A 22,339-nucleotide genomic window follows, 5' to 3' on the forward strand; every position below is an offset into this window, starting at 1 on the left:
TATAGCGCCGACAGCAGACGGAAAAGAAACGTGAGAAACTCTAGGGCTCTTGGTCTCTTAAAAAGAGTTGCAGTAGCTGGCCGGATTGTCAGTCGTGACCAGGTAGTGGCGGCGAGCGGATGTTACCAGTTCAATTTCACTGTCAAAGTTGAAGTATAGAACGTGCCGATTGCGATTCATTCTGATCGTTCGTTCGTTCGAGCATTTTCGTTTGAACACTCATTTCTGGTTAGTTACGTTACCAGAGAGGAAACTGTTGGCTTTTATTAGACGTCGGCGTGCACAGGCGGTGTTTTGGAACTTATTGTTGTGAGAGGGGGATCATCGTTCGTTAATAGCTAGTATTATATTTCTCAAACGTACTTGACTTGGAAAGTTTTCCGTAAAATGAGAAAATACTACAGCAATAAAGATTCGAAAATTGCCTTTATGGGATATTAACTTCCGTGAGTTTTAGCAGTGAAAGTTGTCCCTTATGCTCCCAACTTCTTAGTTATTCATTGGTTAATTGGGTTTACCTTGTGCTATATCGTCAGACAAACAGAAAAAAAAATCTGTAACAGGCATTGATGGTCAAAGACTTGTTCAAAAGAAGAGTTGTCACATGCTTTGAGGAAACATAATAATTCGTCACGTGTGTTGATTGACACTCAAACCGAAATCTAGAGCCAAACGAAAATTTGATCCATCTCCAATCAACAGCTTGCTTCAGAACGGGAAGAGGCCATTAACGGAAACGCAGAAAAGGAAATCGAGTCACAAATCACCGCGTATCGGCGATGGTTTTGAAAGCTCAACAACTGTCCAGCCACCCGTTGGTCCGCTCCCCCGCTATGTCGAAAGAGGAGGCTGTCGCCGTCATCCCACATCAGCCTGCTAGGCAGCTATTTCGACGTGTTGCCTTGGATCCAACACCAGTGCTGATGCTCTTCGTCTGTCTCCTCTTTTCGCTACTCGGTGAGTCTTTGCTTTTCGCAAATACTTTTTATTATATTTTTTTCCTTTTTATTTTACAATGTGGAACATTTCGTTATGGACGTCATGGTATCCGCGGAATGTGTGCTACTCTCTAGTTTCTCCCTTTATAAATTGAGGTAGCGTCTACGTTCGATGTAGTAGATTTAAACATTTTTCGAAATGAAAATATTTATCGAGATCTTGCGTGGTTGGATGAAATTTCGTAGATACAACTATGTCACTTGATGGTTATGACGGTAAACAAAGGCAAGGATACTACCAGCGTTGTTGCCAGCAAAACCTCTAGCTGTGAAACGTTTTTTTTTTTTTCAATATCTATTCATTTCTACGATTTTAATGAAGAACTTTCACGACAATCTGCATAGATTGCTTCTGGCATATAATAACGATTCCACCTGTGCCAATAGAATTACACACCCGTTCGAAGTTATCCCAGTTTAAGGCACCTTTCGTGTTACTGCCAAAACATTTACAACAGAGCCGAGAAAGTCAATGGGAGCGGAATTCGCTAGATTACGTAGCATTAAAAAGTCTATTTGCTCCAGAAGCCAGCCGTTCAATACGTGAATGATCAGCGCGATGAAACTACGAAAGAAACAAACAAATGGAAATTAGCGGAAAATCCCCGAAAAGCGTTTGTAGTCATATCGGTTTGTTGGATATGTTTACACTAACAAATGGAGAGAACGAAGCTGAATTGACTGATGCGCCATTGGGTCATGTTACCTATTTAAAGATCGTCATATTATGATGTTAGATGCCCTAGTTGTCTAACTCGCAGCTAGAGATCGAGATCAACCCACTTCATATGATGGCTCCTGGCTCCGTCTATTTCGCAATCTCCATCTGCTGGCCGTTGGCAACGAGAATTAATTCAAAACATCTCACAGCCAAGATACAACAGATAGCCTTCTACCACATTTTTTTAGTGTTAACGACTACGTACATTCGACCCATGTTTTGTTAAGCACCACTTGACTTTAGAGTCTCAACAAGTCTGCCTACACTTTTTTATGTGTTCATACTAGTTTACTTCCACGCCGTCGTCGACGTACGTTACACTTGGAATCGTTGTTCTCCGCATCGTCGTCATCAAAAAAAATTTCTAAATGACATCGCCAAGCGCTTATTTTATTTAATAATCCAAGTTGCACCCAATGGCAGAGAGAGAGCAACGAAAGAGAGCAACGGAGAGTGAGAGAGACAAATATAAACGTACGAGACCAAACAGGTTGTAAAACCACATATTTATAATAGAATATAGTGTATCGATTTGATTTGGAAAAGTCACTTGCACGCAAACCACTGACCGACAACCGCAGGGCAGCTTCTTCGGCTTAATGGCTGGCGCCGAGGGAAACGAAATCAAATAGCTAAATTGTGTTACATCTACGAGGCCATCACAGTCGAAATGGCTGTGAGGGACATAGCTGAAGGACTTGATGAATTAACGTCCGCCTAAAACACAAGAGAGATGTAAACATCAAACGAGAAATTAATCGTAGCCGTGAGCTTAGCGAGGGGCAATCCGTCCCCTAAATCTAAACGCAGCGCGACATTGAAGATAGAAACATTCTTTTTTTTTAATGAGTGAACTATTCAACTATACAACGTTTTTTAAATGGACCAATCACCTTTTCCAGAAAAACAAAAACGTTGAAAGTAATGAGTTAACAAAAGGAGAGCTAATTGTTACATTTTAGAATGTGATAATTATTTTCATTCCATTATGACATTCGCTATCTAGGGACCGAAGCGACGCCAATGTGCGGAGTTCCAGGTCGTGCCGATAATGGAACACAAATATCGCTGTACCCTGCAGCGCTTTATAATCCTGGTCAGAAAGCGGAATATAGGTACGTACAAGCGCAAATATCAAATCATCTGGTCAATATAACCAATTCGGATTCTTACGTCTATCCCATTATTTTATTATTATTATTATTATTATTCCTTTTTTTTTTGTTTTTTTTGCAGTTGTCAGCCCGGTTTGGCTTTGCTGGGAGATTCAATCCGTACCTGCCAGAATGACGGATTGTGGTCGGGCAGTCGGCCTCGTTGCGGTGAGTCTCCTGTCACCTCTTGATTTACAGTAGTGTGCGCTCACAAAACGACAGGACGGAAAAAGCTTTTACGGAAAGCCATCATTTTCCTGTTCTTCACTTCGTCATCGCACCACACTCCTCGCTAATCCAAATGCTTTATCCGCACTTCCGTTTGCCATTCGTTCCTTACGAATGTGTTCGTTAGACTAAGGCTGTGCTTTGATGAGCTATTTTTTTTTTCTGTACACAGTTGATAATTTGGCCTACAAAAAAGCCGTTGCCTCCTCACGCGTCGTTAATAACTACCGTCCAGATCTGATCGTAGACGGCAACCTAAAATCTTGCGTTTACCTGGACACGAGAGTCGTCGACCGATTCATTCAAATTGACCTGAAGAAAAACCATTTAATCAGCGGCCTCATCCTGCACGTGCCAGATGGTACGTAAAAAGGGAATGGACAGCATTCGAGCTGATTTTTAAATACGTCAGTCGTTAGGTTTTGTTCAACTCCTCTCTTTCATTTTATTTGATTGCCAGGCTTTGTGCAAGAATTGACAGTGTTCATAGCCGAAAAGTTGGACTCTGCCCCCGGCATCCAATATCGCAGGTATTATCCATAACCCGCAACCCTATCATCTGCTCATCTCGATTTCTATGTTAGCCCTTTTTCATTATTATGCACGTTGGTTTAGGTGTACGCCGAGATTATCGCAAGTTAATGCCCCCAAAGTACAAATTGAATGCCGGGGAGAGGACGGACCCATTGCAATTCCGGGCCGTTTCCTTCACATCCGTGACGAAAGAAAAATCCACGATTTCTACTTTGCTCTGTGCGAAATCGAAATCTACGGCCTGCCAGGTATGTTTTAAAAATCAATACGACTGTGGCTTCTTGCCCAATTTCAAGTCAATTGCTCATCTGAAGCCAAAAAGGTCCGCGGTTGCCTTGGTTAAGGTTACTCAAACTGTTGCTCAAGCAACTCGATGTTACCCGTTGGAAAGTAGCCACCACATCTACGAGGCATTGCCCGATATTTTTACCTTTACGAGCTGCTACTCACTGAGCTCATTTACGTCGCTGTATGAGCGTTTTTAAATCTAAGTAATTATAGTGCCTTCAAGCAATTGTTCTACTACAGCTATAGCATGAAAGAAAAAAAAATATTTGTATGTATCTATTTAAAAATAGCTCGTCGACAAGGACAGAAGAGAAAGAAAACAAGTGTTAGCACCATACCGCGCTAAATATGAAATGAAATTCCTGTAGGTTTTGTGTAGTTCCCATCTATGGTTGAAACGACAGTTAAAAGACCAAGAACCCAACAGTAAACGTTGTCACGCTCTCCAGCTTCAGTATTTTTTTCTTTTCTACATGTTATGTTTCTAAAACCGTCTAGACGTGCCGATGGGTTGTGGTTTACCTGATCTTCCGGCGTTTGCAGCTCCAGCCAATCAGAGCCAATTGCTGGAAGAGAAACATGGACACATGTTCTCGCCAACTTGCCAAGCCGGATTCGTTTTACACGGATCGAAAGTGTTGCGATGCGTCGATGGCAACTGGATCGGGAGCGAGGTCACCCAGTGTGTCGGTAAGAGTGATTCCATGTGTTTTTACTCGTTTGACAACATGTCGCATTCTTACGCAGCACATTTTTCTTTTTTTTTTTTTGTTCGAAACATAGCTGTGGAATGCCACCCGCTGGTTCCTGTGATCAACGGACAAATCGATTTATTTCCCGTCCGCGGTCTGAGCAACAATAGTTTCAACAGTGTGGCTCGACATCGCTGCTCCGAGGGCTATATGATTTTCGGTGGCGACGTCACGAGAACTTGTGGTCAGGACGCTCGCTGGACTGGTACCCCGCCTTTTTGTCGACGTGAGAAAATTCAATTCAAAATGATTAAAAGTCGTAAATAATGAAAGTGAATGTCGCCTTCGGTTACGCCAGACTTAATCTTACTTATTGGTATGCGCAGCTACTGATTGCCAATTACCTCGGCCCATTTCCAACGCCGTCTACAAACTGGTCGACAGCCACACCAGGCCGGGATCCATCGCTCAGTATACGTGTTTCAACGGATACGTCCCACAAAGTAAAGCAAAGCTTTTACACAACGTACATGTAGCCAACCGTTAGATGCGGGTCACAGCCGATTGCTGAGAACCATTTATAATTGAATAGTCGATTTATTTACTGAAATTAAACCTCGTCTTTAAATTGCTATTTCTTTTTTGTAACGTGGGTTATTGTGCCGGCTGTAGGAATTCTCGCAGACAAACCTCTTCAAACAGTGATCGTGAGTCGTCCTTAAAATAATCGTGTTTTTCAAAATTGCGAACGCGATTTCAATGTATTTTGGGTGACCTCAACAGGTGTGTCAGCAAAATGGCGCCTGGACGGAGGGGAATTTTCACTGCGCCTTGAGAACTACATATTATCCACCGGTCTCCATTTCGTTTTCCACAACAGTAGACAATATGAGGTAGGCGGTGATCTTCTGTAAGCCTCTGTGACTTGCTTTTTTTTGTGTTGTTTTTGGGTTGGTCGTTTCGACTTCGTTGCCTCCGATTGGCTTCAATAACTTCAAATTGCGTAGTAAACTTCAGTTCCCCACTTCTGTCAAGTATGCCCCCACGCTGAACATTCTCATAGGGACCAATTCTTTTTTGCTCTAAATTGATGGCATAAAAAAAAAGAAACGAAGAAAACAACACACAAAAGGCCCTTTTCTTTTCATTTGTTTCTTCATGCTCTTCAATAACCCCATGGCGACAAAAAGATTGATTTCGTGAATGCAGTAGGGCAGCTGGCCGTATATTTTCGGATCATTTCACTAACCTGAATAGCGGAGTGCACGCAAATGAGACAATTCCGTGCAAACAACAAATCCTTGCCCTCTTATTTTCTACGCCGTTTATTTGCAAGCTGGTTGTTCCACGTGTGGATCATTTGTGAGCTAACAGCAAGTCAAATCATTCCATCTCCTAAAATGATAATTTTTTTTTTATGTTGCCATAAGCAGTGAAACGACGGAAGAGCCGATAATACCCGACCCATTGGACAGCACTACTGCCCGGGTGCAGACCTCGTCCATTAAAGAAATTGAATTCGTCAAACCAGTTCCGATAACAACTTCGGTGGCTGAACTGATAGAAAAAAACGTGACACCCGGAACCGATTCCAGCTTGATTATCGCCAGTAGTACTGACGCATCAGAAAATACGCCATCCGCTGGAACAGCGATAGCGGCAACAGGATTCGTCGCCGCCTTTATCATCTTCTTCCTGATGGTCGTTGTTGGCGTTGCCCTCAACCTGTGCAGGTATCGTTTTCCATGAAATTTTTCCTTTTCTTTCGACAAGTATATTCGTTCCGTTGGATTAAAAATTCGAGATGCGCATGCTAACAGACGGCTAACCTAGTTAGTTGTCTCGTTTTTCTTTTTCGTCACCCCTCACAAAGTACGATGATTTATCTGACTGTCGCCGTGCATACCGCCGAAGCTGCTTTCTTCTTGCTCAGTGACATACTGTACTGATTTTCCGCATCAGATCTGTCACTGAAAAAGCGGATGGTACTAAGAAATTTGACTGCTTATTGCTGAGGAACGTCTTCAGTTGCTATTTTAAAGTTTGCGTCATGGGAGAGAAAAACAAAAGAAACGTGGAAGTTGGAAGCGGAGCTTTTGAAAATTTGTCTGCGTCGTTTTCACTCACGGAACTTTGGACAATTTAATTAGAATCCCCGAAAATCACAGTGGACTAGTGGAGACAGTATGTATTCCATTTAAACAAGAGAGATGCAAGATTGTGCGATGTTCTTTTCCTACTTCCACGTGTCCCCTGTTCTTCTTGAACATGGGAAAGTTTCTGATTGCACTCTAGCCTGAATATTCAAATTTTTCCCACAAATGCCTCACACGTTAGCTTTTCCCCTTCAGTTTTTTTTTGTTTTGAAAACGGGATGCGTGACTTTTGAGCTGTCAGATATGCATCAGAACCGCTGGCGAGAGCTATTTAATTTCACTTGAATAGTAAAGCGAAGCCTACCGCAATATGTGAAAGCTACCTCTATAGATCAACGCCACAAGCTGGCATTTTCTCTCGTCACTTTTGATTTGCATTTACTGGGCTGTATGACCGAAATCTAGTTTCTCAAACGAATAAGGATCGTTGTTCCCCACGAAAATGTGAAACATGCAATTTTTCTTTTAGTTGTACAACATAGCTTACCTTCGACCAAAGAACACATCGTGTTCATCAGTACTTGATTTTGAATGATTCAAGGGACTTGAAGACATTTCATTTGCAATTCTTCATTTACTGAACAAATCTTTTGATTCCGTAGGATGCGTACCACCTTTGAAAAAGCAAGAAAACGCTTTCTGCAGGCATCGAGCAATCTGTTGCTGATCCACACTTCTGGTTCTTCCGCAAAGGATGGCGTGTGCAAAACAGCCAGCAATGGGGGAAGCGAGAAGCGTCAAATAGTCGTCAAAGCCGAATGCGAACCTGTCTACAACGAATTAGATGATAGTTTTAGCCGAGAACCGGAGGATTGCCACGCCAAAGCTTCATCTTCATCGCTCAGTTCGGAGCAGGAAAGCACTTATTTGGATATTGATCTCGATAAAATCGCCGACGAGGAGAATTATTCTTTGAAACACTGCACGGAAAAGTCAATTTTACCTTACGTATCGCATCAAAGTGAATCATCATTTACCGAATCGAAACCGTCGCTTACACCAGACGAAATCGTGCTTCTCTACGCCAAGATAGACAAAACGAAGAAAACGAGAAACCGAGTCTGCAGCAATGATAGTGAATCAAATCCTCCATCACTTGATTCCATTTGTAAAGCGGACATCGACAATGAATTACAAGCAGGCCGTGTCAACAAATCGCACTCCAAATTCGGGGATTTTCATCCGAAAAAAGTCAATGAACTGCAACTGCCGAAAAGTGTGGTCAACGTTTCGCTGAATGAATTTGTTGCTGAACATTCGCGCATTCATTGGAAGGACAAGAATACGACGCCGTGTGGACTGGAGTGCAGACCATTGCCAGCTTTGCCTAGCCAGATGGGGAAAGCCACATCAGCCAAGATAAACGAAGCTATGACGGATCACAATGACGAATCCGATAGCCAAAATATCTACGCCACTCTTCCCTTAACCAAACCATAGTCAGTATCACTCAATCTTTTTCCATCCTTCGCTTTTGTCGTACGTCAATATTTTGTAAACATTTTAAGTTTGGTTATACTGTACCACATACATACAGAACTATATTTGTATACCATTAGGCGAATAATTGTACAAAACTGAAAAATTGAAAGAAATACAACAAGTAATCATCAATAATGTCAGTTACCAAAGAGACAAAGGAAAATGTCTGCTAAAAGACGGAAAATACATTAATCAAAAATTCGAAGCCAAGAGAAAAATGACGGCCGTTTTTACTCTTTCGGCTACTGAAAAATGCACACTGAAAAATTAATACCAAACTGATTCCAGAAAATGAACCGTTTTTCAAATTTTATGAAAGGAAATAAACGGACAATCTAGATATTTTCCCCGTCAATCAAATGTAGGGGTAGTGAAGCTAATAATTAAAAATATTCGAAAAAGATTACGACTTTATCCTTTAGAATCACCAATTGCGATTCATGGCTCATGGCTTTGAAGAGGTATGGCAGCCCTTCCTGTTGAACCGTGTTGTGGTGTTCCACCCTGCGGTATTGCTATCAGCCGACCGAAAAAATAAAAAAAAAGCTTACGTTACACGAAGAAATTATTGTAAAGAAATAGGGCGACAAATTGATTAGATCTGGATAAGCTTCACAACATCAAAAAACTCGAAATCCAAAATCTAGAAATTTGGGTCTTCACATGGCTGAACGCAAAGTTCTTGTTACATTAACCCTGAACTACCACAAAAAATAAGTCGTTTTCTCGTTACGATTATAACATGCTTGCCAAAGTTTTAACTAGATAATGAAATAGTCTAAATGTACACAGAACTTAACTCCCATTAATATTAGAATACACCCTTAAACAACCTCGGTACGGTATAGTTACAGCTTGTCACTAGCATTTATTCTGTACCTGCGGTGTAAACCGGGGGCTTGTCCGATGAATTAAGGCTAGTTGTTTCACTGACATTCCTTGGTTCAGGTTGAACAGATATCGCATCTCTCTGCGCCTTTTTGACTTCTTCTGCTTCCTCTTCATCGCTGCTATCGTCATTCTTTATGAGAAACGAAAACAAATTTTCGTTATCGATATACATTTAATTTATAGGTAGTGAGGGAGGAGAGGTTGTGAAGTGGAACTCAAACAAGCCAATAAAGAAAAAGCTAAATTAATCAAGAAAAAGAACACGATAACTATTTACTAAAACAGTGGAATTTATAAAACTAACTAACCTTTGTGAAGCTCCTCGGCTGTTCAACTACAATTGGCTGCTGACTAGCAGCAGCACCTTCTTGCTGTCCATCCTGTGTAGTATATTGAATCAACTATTATGTTTCCCCAGGGAAAAGGTGGAAAGATCAAGCATAAGTAAAGACATGCGCAACCTTGATAGCATAACAAACTACACGAAATGAGAGAAGACAAAAGTAGCAACCAAAAATGGAAAGGCACTCGGTATTGGAAGAGGTGGGATTTCTTGGTACTTGCCTGAAAGTTATGGTAATCTCCTGTCTCATCAGGGGCCTTTGGGCGACACTTGCCACAGCAGAAGTTGAAACAACAGCAGCAGCAGCAGCAGAAGTAGCAGCCAGTAATAATTCCACATCCAATGAACAGAGCCTTAATACACCACCCAAAAGTTAGTGTTAAACAAGATAGCTTTTCTTTACTTTTGGAATTTTCATTTACTTTGCACCACCCTGATGTGACTAGGAAGTAGGTGTTGACATTTTCCTCTCCAAATTGTTCAGCAATGTACAGACCAAGTGATCCATAATTATCGTAAATGTTTCTTTTGGTTGAGTCACTCAGTATTGAATTTGCTGGTAATTTTAATAATATACTTATTAGTCATGGACATTATATTTTAAACAGATTTATCTAACCATGATTGATCTCTTTGAATTTTTCTGCTGCTTCTGGACTTGGCTGAATTGAAATATGAAGGTATGATTAAAGACAACATGATGGAGGCTTATGTGTAGCACCACTTACATTTTTATCTGGATGATATTTCAAAGCCAACTTCCTGTATGCTTTCTTGATGTCATCGCTTGTAGCTTGCTTGGTTAGACCCATACATATATACAATGAGTCACCCGTAGTCCTAAAAGAAAAAAAATGTCTATTTAATACTATTTATTTGTTAAGCTCTAACTGTATAACTTACGAATAGCGGCGTTTTTCCATGATATTTTTTCCTTTTTTTTTTCGTTATTTGTCACCAACACAAGCACGCCCTTAAATCAGAGGACGTGTCAGAAACTAAACAGATCCTTGCCGAAAATTATTTAAACTAAAAAATTCAATACAATTAAATGCCGTTGATATTACACACTTAAGCTTTTGACAAGAAGAGAATCGGCATTCATTCAAGCTTCTAGCTGCAATCGGATCAATGCGCAGACTAGAATCGCGGTGTGTCAGTAGCTGGTGATAAGAAAGCCTTGACGCCATCTAGCGTTATTTTTTAAATCAAAATTTTTTAAAGTGAATCTTCCTGCACTTCGGTTTTCATGAGCAATGTTGGAAGTAAGAAGCAGCAACGAACCATGTATTAGAAAATTAGGTAGTAAAGTTAACTGCTTAACACAGCGTTGTTAATTTGAGCCATATTGTTGCGCCACTTTGAAAAACATTAAGTTAACTGATGTGCTGTTTGCGAAGCTAAGGATGTGCTCATTAAAAGGCAAATCCTATTGCTCCGATTAATCATGAAAATCATCGGAGCTACTATTATTTTTATTGATTAAATGGTTATGTTAGTCGGTTAGAGCCAAAAAGTGTCAAGGGAAACGGGTGTAAAGCAAGTTAGTATATAGCCGTGTAAGTGGTTGAACAATTATAAAGATAAGAAATGACGGGCGTGCTCCCATTCCTGATTTATCGAATATCACCAATTGAACTCCCATCTACTGATACCACCAAAAATTGGAATTAAATAGCTCGTAATGCTACCATTGAAGTGTGATATCTTGAGCGTGGCCTACAGACAGCGCTTAGTAAACCCTACAGGTCACATTTTTTTACGTCACGCACTCGTATTATTCATTCTGGATGACGAAGGTGTAGAAATTGCTGTAATCTCTGCAATCTTCAAACTCCCAGATAAGACGCGGTTACCCAGTCAAGAAGGTAAAAAAGCGATCGGTTGATGCGTTTTTTTTTTATTCCCGGCAGTTTCAAGTTTCTCATTAGCGAAACGTGAAAAACCTGCTGAAAACTGAAGTTTGGGTAAACATTTCTGTATCTAGTTGCGTTCTTCAACGTACTTTTAACGTTGACAAGTTAACTATTTTTCTTTTTTCTTAATTTTGTAGAACATCATTTTTGATTTGCTATAATACAATTATAATATTTTCCTTTGCAAGCCATCACAGAATTCGTTGTTAAGTGTATGCTAAAATACTAAATAAAAATATTTTTTTATTACATTAAATTGCAAATTGCAAAACAAAACAATAACAAAAAGTAAACAGACTATCCTATGGGTTAAAAGAAATCTATGTGCAACGTCGTACGTCCAATGCGTGTTTTGCGGACTGTGTAAAAGTGATTCGGAATGTTATTTGTGATTCTTGAACAAAAGTATCATAAATTCTTACCGTAACAATGTAATTATTGATGCAAAGAGTGATCTTGTGATTCTTCAACAATGCGGTTCTTGGACAAGTGTATGAGATTCTCATGAGTTTTACCGCCTCCGTTGTTTCGTGTTTTTGTCACTATTTAAATTTCAATATCTGGTTAAGTTAAAAACACAAATAAGCTGTTAGGATTTTTCAAGTCTTCACATTTCACCTTTCTTGTGAGCTTAGACTACTGCCAATACCAAATTAACGGGTACGAAGATTTCCTGTTTAAATTTTGTTCTTCCCATATTGTTTGGTTATTCTATCTTATGGGCGAATATCAAAACACGTCCAACTTCTGAGGATCGATTTGAATGTTACGCTAAAAGTATGCAGGGCGAATTTAATGCGTGGGAAGGGATGCGACGGCAGTTTTTCATACCGGTTTTTCAAGTAGTACTGTTTGAGCCGGGTCGTAATTATTTATCCAGGATTATATTATTGCTTATTTCATTATTGTTATTTATTTTTCTTTGAAATGCTTGTACGAGGAGAACTATTTTAGTTTTCAAACTGGCTGTTGCACGCTCTAATTTCACCTACACGATTTCAGAAAGAAAAAGCAACTTTACGGAAAATGACACTATAAGTTGTACATCGGCAACAATCAATTTATAAAATTTCCGTATTTATTTAACCATGTGTAGCTTTAATTGCCACTGAGACCACCACAAAATAAATACACAAAAAAGAAATGTTTAACCAAAAAAATAAATAAAGTGAAAAACTCTTTACACACTGATTGCAGCCTTAGTCAATTTCTTCGTAGCCATCAATTGTTTAATAAATTTGACAGCACTTTTGAAAAGGCGAGTTTCAGCAAAGACCAAATGAGCTTGCCGTTGGCTAAGATACACTCCCAAAATAACAAGGAATCCCGACCAAACATACCTATAAACATATTGTAAAAGAAGGAATGCAAATTATAAAGATTAATTAAAAGCTGATGCATCAAGTAATTCAATAGTGCCAGGATTACTCAACTCAACTTACTGAAATGTAAAAGGCTTTGTAAAGAACATAAACGAAACAACAATGGAAAGGGCTTTCCGAAATGTTGTAACCTGCAATGCGCAGTAATAGAAAATTATCATGTGAATAAACAAATAACAGCTCAAACTGGTATTACTGTTACTGCAGCAAAGGCACCAGCAACTCGCACAAGGGTGAGAACCAAGTTTACTCCCACATATCCAGTAAAAGAAAGCAAAAAACCTAAACCGTATATCGAAACTGGAAACTTTTGGTTTTATTTTAATAACCAAAATTTATGCAAAGAAATAGTTAATTCCCAGTAAATAAAAAAAGCTTTTTAGCAACGCTGAACATCACAAAAACTATTTCGCAATAGACCGATTGAAAGGCTTTCTCACATATCTGAGGGTCCAAGAAATTTCCCAAATCAGAATAGCGAATAAACAAATGCGCGATTTTAAAAAAATATTTCGCTGTCATACGAAACCGCTGAATCGGGATGTTTACGAAATAATACCAGTGGTGTTGCGTCAAAACGTCTTATTAGTTGGAATTTCCACAAAACCTGATTAGCCGCAGTGATGGCAGGAATCAAGCGGCCGCTAATTATCAAAGCCACGAAAAGATAGATGGTACCAAGTGAATATGAGTACAGGACAACTTCACTGTTCGAAGCTCCATATTTTTTCATAGCCTTTTCTTGCACATTCCCTATAATAGCATCAGCAACCAAGGCAAAGTTTATCATAATGACACCTTAAAAAAATATATCAATTAAATTTTATTCTAAAACTGAAATTAAAAGTATAGAAACCAATTGGATGAAAGTTTGGTGAAATGGTTACATCAATCAGTGTAAACCAAATTAATCCAATGCACATTATAATGGCTGCTAGAAAATCTTTTGCCCCATATTTCTTTCCTTGAATAACTATTCCACCTAATAAAACTGGAACTAGTTTACATGATTTGAAAATCACCTATTGGGAGAATTATAGTGCAAACAAATTAATTTTCCATCTTTAACTAAACGTTTCAAGTGTGGCTTATGCATCAGCTTATTTACACACCTGTGTTGGATAATTTAGATATTCCAAAGACAAGTTGGACATGGTCATTGTAGCAACGGTCAAAAATGAGATGATGATATAAGTTGGTACTGGTATTCTAAAATGTATACAAAAAATAATATTCCTGAAAACCATAAAGAGTTTTTAGTGATTCAATCCTCCTACCTCCTTTCTGTATCATTTTTGAAGTGTGATTCTACCATTGCAAAGAAGCTGTACAAAATAAATTGTATAAATGTTACATAAAGTCCATGAGATTTGAGTGTCGGTTGAACAAATATGGTTTCCTTGAAAGAAAACAAAATCATTTTCCCTTCCCTCATGTTCTTTAGTCCATTACACACTTACTAGTAGGAATCCATAAAGGATGAAAAAGACAAAGACTCCACACGAGACCAAGGCGAACTGGGTTGTTTGGGTGAGATATGAAATGTCGATTCCAAATAGTGTTACGTTAAAAGGCGATTCTTGGAAAATCTTTGGAGGTTTATTAATTCCAGAAAAAGAATTTGACTCAACAAGAATGGCCGAATCACTGGCATACTTCATTATTACCACAGATTAAAGGCTTCAAGAGATATTATAAAATTTTACGATTTTATTTCAAATCTATACTCTATAAAACAACAAGGAAATTGGAGGTGGAGCCTGTGTCTGTCACGCTGTGCTTTTGCTGTGATTGGAGGGAAATCGCCGCTGGCTGTAGTGAATTGGTGGGATGTGATTGGCTGGCGCCAAAACCGCTGTCTGCTACAGTGAATTGGTGGGATGGGGAATCGGAAGACTAAGTTGCGGGTGGAATGTGGATTTAGGAAATTTTTTAGTCTACGGGTTTTTTAGTCTACGGGCTTTTCAGTCCACGGGCTTTCAGCCGACGGGCAGAGACTGTACGGTGCAAGACGGGCAACTACAGCGTTTTTTGTATGGGCAAAGGGAGTTGACGGGCAGAGAATATTAAAAAAAAGACGGGCAAAGGGAAAAAAGTGGGTGGACGGGCAACTACAGCGGGCGTTTTCTGGGCTGAGACTGTGAGAGAAAGACGGGCAAATGCAAGGAAAAGGTCAATGGGCAATTATATTGGTCGTTTTGGCGGGCAGCGAGTGGGCCGACGGGCAGCGAGTGGGTCGACGGGCAGAGAGACGGCAGGCGGGCAGTTGGGGGCCGACGGTCAATAACAGCGGGCTCTTAGCGGGCGAAGTGGGTTGACGGGCAGAAACTTTGCGAGGGAAGACGGACAGAGGCAAAATTTGGGTGGACGAGCAATTACGGCGGGCGTTTTGACGGGCAACGACTGGACAAAAGGACTGGCAAATGCAAAAAAAGGTAGATGTGCCTCTACAGCAGTAATTTTTGCAGGCAAAGTGTGGGTTGACGGGCAGAGTGTGGGTTGACAGGCAGAAAGTGGTTTGACGGGCAAATATTGGCTTGACGGGCAGAGAGGGGGGTCAACGGGTAACTTCAGCTGTTTTCTTGACGGGCAGAGAAAGTGAGGGGATGGACGGGCCGAAACAGTGAGTGGGTAGGCGGGCAAGAGGAAGGAACTCTTGATTATGAAAAGAATTAAACGTAGACGGGCGAAAAAATGGAGTGGAAAGATTTTCTTAGAAATAACGTAAGGATACGCTAGCGCCACCTATACCCCGGCCCTGGACGGGCCCAACGTTACTAGTTTGTAACATAAACAATTTTTTCCACAACAAAATGCTGTAGACAGCAACCAGAAGTCGACACACAGGTGTACATTTTAACCAGAGAAGAAGGGGAGATGGGTAACTCCATGCTAAAAAACGTAGACAGCTTTTTGGCACTTTTTGGCTGACATTAGCGTCATCCTACGACTAGGAAAAACGTTGTTGTACATTCCGCACCTCTTTTACATGAGAAGCGTAACTTTGGGCACCATTCTTTAACTTTTTCATAATGCCTCTATTAGTGGCAAGATTTAAATTAGTTAATGAATTAGTCTTCAATAACCTGAATAAATTAAATAAAAAACATACAATGCGATCGACGTACTGTTTCTCCCAGACGTTAGATGGCGTCAATGTTCTTTGATTTTTTTCTCCCTATAGCCATGAAGTTTTCACAGGCTGGTCGCTACTCGCTAGGCAATATTTGTACAGTATCCTGCATAAAAAGGAGAACACCCGATTTTATTTTTAAAAGCCATCTATGGGCAAAATATATTAATTGTTTACCTTTTCTAAATAGGGGTTGGGCTGGTTTGGCGCAAAACCCCTATAAGTTGGGTTGGGTAATTTAAGTCTAGACACCTTTTTCTAATGCCCCAGGTTTTACGAAAAATGTCTGGAAAAAGTAGTGTATACCCTTTTTTTGTTTTACCCTAACCCCCGATGCCCCAGGCTAAGATGAAAAATATCAAATATACACATTGTAATTCTCCCGCTTAGGTCATGATAAACTTCACATCACTGGGGAAACATTTTCATCTTATATCGGGATTGAACCACTGCAATCCGTATACGAATCCGATCCTATGCCACTGCGCTATTACTTTTGCTCATGCTTGTCTATACTTTCGGTTATGTGGAGATGTGGAGGTTGAATACAAAAAAAAGCAGTGCTACGTGCTGCGGATTAATGTAGTAATTATAGGGCGTAAGCGGTGTGTATTGGCTTGCGACGCGGGAAATCGGTGTTCAAGGTTTCATATAGATGATTACTTTTATACATCATGTCGTTCACAAATATGATTTGTAAATGTTATAACTTAAAAAAAGTAAAAATAATTTTCCCTTCAGCCTCCATGAAATAAATTATATTATATATATCTATAAAATAGTGTATTAAGATGTTGTAGCTCAGTGGTATTGTGTCGGATTTAGACACGGATAACAGTGGTTCAATCCCGACAACTACCGAACATTTTTCCCGCGTTGTGATTTCGAGTTCGTCCTAAGAGGTGGGTGGAATTTGACAATGTTTTTGGTGCGATATTTTTCATCTTAGCCTGGGGGATGAGGTTTAGGGGTCTAACAAAAAAAGGGTATACACTACTTTTTCCAGACATTTTTCATAACACCTAGTGTTTTCACGGATCCCTAGTGAAAAGAGCGTCAAATCTTAAGCAGGCAATACATTACATGATCAGTAGGCTACTAATTTAGAAATACTAATTACCATTGCTCAAGTTTTTCAAGTAAGTTGTCGTGGATTAAATTGCCCTTTTTGAGCACTAAACCTTCAAGCTTTACTCTTATTTTTGCTAATGTCGGCTAAACAAGACTCAAGAAACTTGTCGTCAATAGGCTGCATTATTGCAACATATTCAAACTGATATTCTAGTTCTTCGTTTGTAGATGGGATGGAAGCTGTTTGCAAAAGGAAATTCGGAGCTTATGGTCAAGGTTTAGTACCACAGCCAAAGAATCAAATAAAGAATTCCACTTTGTTGGGCAAGGACAGACTTGCCGCGATCGCGATCAAAAATTGATCGCCGATCCGATCTCCGATCAAAAAATTGATCGCCGATCCGATCTTTTGAAAAAGATCGGAGATCGGATCGGCGATCCCAAAAAATTGATCGCGATCCGATCGTTTTTAGCGATCAAACTTTTCGCCATCTAGCTGTAGATTTTCAGCCGCAGGGTTCTATTTCACTGCTATTTATGCGAATGCCAATTGAAGGAAACTGTTAGTGTTCACCCTCAATGGCCGCCAGTGACTGTCGCTGTGACAGCCAATGCTATTTTCGCGAAACAGTGTAAATTTTTACCGTTAGATGCTGCACAAAAATGATCGCTAAAAATGATCGGCAAAATTTGATCGCCGATCCGATCTTTCGCAGTTTGATCGGATCGCCCGATCCGATCAAACTCAAAAGATCGGATCGGAGATCGCGATCGGAAAATTGATCGGCGCGGCAAGTCTGGGCAAGGAGTTGAGACATGACACGACGAGAGAATGTCTTCTAGAATTTTTTCTGTATCTCTGACAATTTCTACAGTTTCAACGCAAAATTCTTTACTGATTTCTTGGTTGTTGTTTTTATCAACAGAAGCAATGACAGAAGATGCTAAATACATCCGCATAGCTTCGACGAAATTAGACCTATCGTCTGTGACAATGTGTTGGACTTTTCCAGTAATTGTGTAATCGAGAATGATGGAATAGATGAAGTTTGCGATTTTGTCATAGGTATATCTTCCTACTTGTCGACGTAATTTATAGTAAATTAATCCTGGTATACAGTACCTACACAAAGTTTCCTGACAGCTGAGAGAAGCTTATCGAAAAAGCCATTTTTGTAAAATCGTAAAAAGATAGCAATAATTTTGACGTAGATTCTAGAAATGAAGTTGTTCGTAAAGCTAAGGTTTTTTTGCGAATTTCCCATTCGTGGGTAAGGCATCTTTAAATTGCAACACAGAACCGCCCAACGCGTTGGACCGTTTCACAGAGTTTGGCAAAATTTTTCGGTCACACGGTTCAACGCGAAGCCACTCAGAGATCCTACCGGCGAAAATACAAAGATTTGTGTAAACACGGTCAAGCGCGAAAAATGGCTGGTGAAAAATCATTTAATAAACTTGATCAGTGTCAAGCCCGGGAAACAATGAGGAGACAACGGAAATTAGCAAAAGCAAAGCAAATGAAACTTGTAGAATTGGAGAGGAAATATTTAAGATTTTCCAATGCTAAACGCATTTGGGAGGTCGGAGAAAAAGGCCCAGACGAAAAAGGCCCACTTTTTTCCAAATTCAAAAGTGGGCCTTTTTCTCCATTGGACTGGGCCTTTTTCTCCGCTCAATTTCCATGTTCCTACAAACTTTATATTTGTTTCCAAAATTGTATTTCTCACCTCTATTCCGTGGAATTTGGAATGTACAAAGGTTGCTGAAACCGTGATATTCTTTAAGGTTTGCAGAGATCAAACAATGTTAGCGTTTGTACGCTAGTTAATCTTTGATTATTTATTCGGTTGCAATCTAATTTCGGATTATGTTAGTATTTATCTATTGCTAATATCCCGTTACATAAGGTTCATTTTTCACAATTTTTGTTTACTGAACAACTATCGCTTCTTTAAATATAATAGAAGAAATACATGTTTTCCGCACTTAGCCTTGTTCTGTCCACCCTCTCTAATCATTCCTCCCAACCCCCAGTCCATTTCCCTTATTGTTTCCCTTTGTCGATGCTTATGCCATAGATAAAGACCACTGATTCGTTGTGAATACGGAAACTGAATGTGTTCCGCGGGGCTTTTGTGGTTGCTGGGAACAAAGATATGTTACCACGAAGACTAGTTTGTTATTATTAACATTTGATAAATAATGTTTATAGGAACATTTAATAAATAATGTTTATAGGAATAATATTACAAACTTAAACTATCGTCTGAGGCAAGGACCAAAACAAAGACTATTGTAATTCAATATTGATTCTAATACCATTTATTCCTTTTACGTTTTCAATTCTTTTAACAATTACAAAGAGCCCAATAAATATATTAAAATTATAACCTACTGCTATAAATGATTTTGTTCGTTCTTCGTGTCCTGTTTTCACCTTTTGGACATTTTCAAGCAGCTATTGATTACCTAATTACACATCACATACTACATTGAGATATAAGGAAGCTTTACACTTTACGTTAACAAAGCTACTAATAATGACAAATCAATTTTCTACCATGACGGTGGCAAAAACAATAAAGATGAATTGAGCAAGCTAAATAAAAAAAAATTGATAAATGTAATGTGTGAACAAAGCGAACACAGACAATGAAAGAGACAAATTTTGCAAAAAAATTTTATAAAAAAAATTTATTGACAATTCTCTGCACATTACAATTATTTTTGCAACTTTTAAAAGGCACAATAGCCCTTTCAAAAGTTGCCGTCAACCCAGGCAGGGGGAGACACGCCTTGTTGACCCACCGGGGAGATTACCCGGTGTTTGGCTAAGAGAAGCCGGAAGAAGAGCTGAAGATTTGGAACATTTTTAAAGGAGCGATTAACCTTTAGTTCGGATTTGTGGGTAGCCACGTCGCCCTCCGTGAACACATCATCGGACTAAGCGGACCCCCACGTCCCCTTTCCGGCCAGAGCCCTCCAAACCTCGGTATATGTTGTTTTTATATATACCGTACAGTAGGGGCATGACCCCCTACGGGCTTATTACGAGTCAAGGGGAAACGGTGCTACGGAAAGGAAGGGAGCCCAGATATGCACTTCAATTTTTTAAATACAAAATACCGTCTCGGGAATCCAAATTAAGTATAGAAATGTCATGTCATCCATTCAATCATTACAATTTATTCAGTGTCCTGCCCCAACCAAGAATCTTTTCAGATCCAATGTTACTATTAACCTATGCTGAGAAAAGAAAAAAAACACCATTAAGCATCTCAATTGTTGCTCATGTGACTTACATGACTTATAGATTCAACTTCTGGCAGAAGTTTGGGAAAGGCCATACAAATTGCAGATGAAAATCATTGTATAAGGCTCTTGAATGATAAAACAGCACCCCTAGAATGTTGCATTGTTGATAGTTGTGTTCCCAGTATGCTGAAAATCCTTTCCTATTGGATAAATTTTTTTCTATAGATTAAACATGGTTAGACATGGTTGAAAATGTTGTTCTCTAAAATAACAATAAGCTAGGTTCGTATAGTGTGATTTATGGATTGATCCATGATAATGTTGAGAGACCAAGGTAAATAATAATGAAGTTTAAAGATTATGATATTAGAGGCACGTTTTGTAAATGGAAAAACGGAAAACTTGAAAGTGTCGTCTAAACAAGATTTGTAGGAATTGGACCCAAAAAATGAAGAGCCTGATAAAAAGCGAGGGCGCGTTGACGTCGGCGCTCTTAAATAGCAACTCTCTTCGGAAGACGTTTTCATTTCTAGCTCATTGACCAATATTCCAACTCAAAGTGTTTCTACAATTCAAGATCTCGATAGTAATAAGGCTGGTGTTGACCACAATAGTTCTTTCCAAAAAATTGGAACCAGGAACCGTGCTTACAATCCTTAAGAAATGGAAGAACGTCCAACAGCTAAACTCTCACACTTCACAGGTATGTGTTAACCTATACATTTGAGTAAAACGGCCAGTTTACTCCATTGATTTTCAGGAAAAAGCTGGATTTATGATAAGAAGACAAAAACCAAATCAAAGTTAGATGAAATGAAAAAGAAATTAAAAAGGAAAAATAAGAAGAAGAGGTCCTGAATTGCCAAACTTGCACGAGCCACCAAGGCAACATCAGTGTTATCAACCTCTGGTCTTTCAGAGTTTGTCGAAGCAGAAATTCCTGAACCAAGAGTATGTCGGAAATTTCCGACCCTAAGAAGCCCTCACCCTTTAATTACAATTTCATTAATTTGTCCTTAAGTACTTGTCAAAAAACGCAGATACTCTTGTCTACTTATTAAATGTGTAGCGAACCAGTTTACCCTTCAGGGCTGACGCGCAAATTGTTATCCCTCCAGGGCTGACGCGCAATTGTTATCCCTCCAGGGCTGATGCGCCAATTGTTTGTCCCCCCCACCCTCATCAAAAAATCAAGATCTTGGCCTAAGTATAGGCAGTATTCCTTTTTGTCTCAAACGGACAGGACGCATTGTTTTCAAACGGCCTAGTCTCATGTGTTGCGCCCCCCCCCCCCACATTCGTGAAACTGAATAAAGAGGCTACTCAACAAACTATACACTTAGTGAAGTTAATGTCGAGAGAAAGTTCTTGACATTTTTTGGTGCCGTAACCAGGATAAAGTCCTGTTGTGTTGGCGTTACAAACGTGACGGTTCCGACAGACCTTAGTGAGAGAGGCAAATCTCAAACCACCACGCGTGGCGATACAGACACCCCCTGCAGCAGCAGGCGTCATCAAACACAACGTAGGAACATCCACTTTCATCCATCTTCATCCACCTTCATCCACACTCATCAACACTTTATCGACATCCATCGGAGTTAAACCCACGTTTAAGGTGCCAGACTGTTACTTTTGTAAAGGAGGACACGACGTTGTCATGTTGCCTCCAATACGGAGAAATAAACTTAAACGCGGCGCTGTTACTCACAATGTCGCGTATAGGTAGGCACAAGACAATACGTATTTAAGAAACGTGTATTAGAATACCACAAATAGTCAATTGGGCGAACAGGTCGAGAGGCAACGGCCTACAGTTACGCAAATATTACTTGGGCATACACTGCTACGGAAGACTAAGACAAGTAGTGAATATTACTAAGAAGGGTACTTACGCTCAGCTTGTGGGGAATGAGGTAGCGGCTCGGAAGGATGCTGAGGTACACACGAGATAGCTCTCTCAAGGGACGACTAACTACTGCGAGTTGTCGATGGCTTTTTATACGCTAACCATCCTATGGGACAGTGCTAAAAGATAGACGGCGATATCGGGCGATTTTGGGCGCCGTGGAGAGGTATAGGCGGGCAAATT

At 39.8% G+C, this 22,339-nt stretch overlaps 3 protein-coding genes across 4 annotated transcripts; 1 reads left to right on the forward strand and 2 right to left on the reverse strand.

The window, feature by feature from the left end:
* The first annotated feature begins 154 nt into the window (after positions 1 to 154).
* LOC130695517 (uncharacterized) lies at positions 155 to 8,593 on the forward strand. Of its 2 annotated transcripts, none has more exons than XM_057518664.2 (13): positions 155 to 957; positions 2,726 to 2,834; positions 2,956 to 3,041; positions 3,274 to 3,462; positions 3,562 to 3,631; positions 3,717 to 3,883; positions 4,422 to 4,613; positions 4,707 to 4,901; positions 5,002 to 5,118; positions 5,288 to 5,322; positions 5,399 to 5,508; positions 6,049 to 6,348; positions 7,374 to 8,593. In XM_057518664.2, exons 1-13 carry the CDS (start codon positions 780 to 782, stop codon positions 8,209 to 8,211), a joined length of 2,586 nt encoding a protein of 861 aa, XP_057374647.1. In that variant the 5' UTR covers positions 155 to 779; the 3' UTR covers positions 8,212 to 8,593. The 2 variants fall into 2 exon arrangements, with proteins under 2 accessions (XP_057374647.1, XP_059352351.1); XM_059496368.1 differs by having other exon boundaries at positions 157 to 957; positions 6,046 to 6,348.
* LOC130695520 (dnaJ homolog subfamily C member 5-like) lies at positions 8,293 to 10,640 on the reverse strand. The gene is made up of 8 exons (XM_057518667.2): positions 10,391 to 10,640; positions 10,216 to 10,327; positions 10,107 to 10,149; positions 9,910 to 10,043; positions 9,709 to 9,840; positions 9,453 to 9,545; positions 9,133 to 9,274; positions 8,293 to 8,768 (listed from the first exon to the last, which is right to left on the reverse strand). The coding sequence occupies exons 1-8, from the start codon at positions 10,408 to 10,410 to the stop codon at positions 8,692 to 8,694; spliced, it is 753 nt and encodes a 250-aa protein (XP_057374650.1). The 5' UTR covers positions 10,411 to 10,640; the 3' UTR covers positions 8,293 to 8,691.
* A 1,863-nt stretch (positions 10,641 to 12,503) lies between these two features.
* LOC130695504 (adenosine 3'-phospho 5'-phosphosulfate transporter 2-like) lies at positions 12,504 to 14,492 on the reverse strand. Its single transcript, XM_057518646.2, has 8 exons — positions 14,246 to 14,492; positions 14,063 to 14,184; positions 13,898 to 13,994; positions 13,642 to 13,807; positions 13,393 to 13,583; positions 12,982 to 13,092; positions 12,846 to 12,916; positions 12,504 to 12,743 (listed from the first exon to the last, which is right to left on the reverse strand). The coding sequence occupies exons 1-8, from the start codon at positions 14,444 to 14,446 to the stop codon at positions 12,584 to 12,586; spliced, it is 1,119 nt and encodes a 372-aa protein (XP_057374629.1). The 5' UTR covers positions 14,447 to 14,492; the 3' UTR covers positions 12,504 to 12,583.
* Between the last annotated feature and the right edge of the window lie 7,847 nt (positions 14,493 to 22,339).

The sequence above is a fragment of the Daphnia carinata genome, chromosome 7, assembly GCF_022539665.2.
Source record: "Daphnia carinata strain CSIRO-1 chromosome 7, CSIRO_AGI_Dcar_HiC_V3, whole genome shotgun sequence".
Lineage (NCBI taxonomy): Eukaryota > Metazoa > Arthropoda > Branchiopoda > Diplostraca > Daphniidae > Daphnia > Daphnia carinata.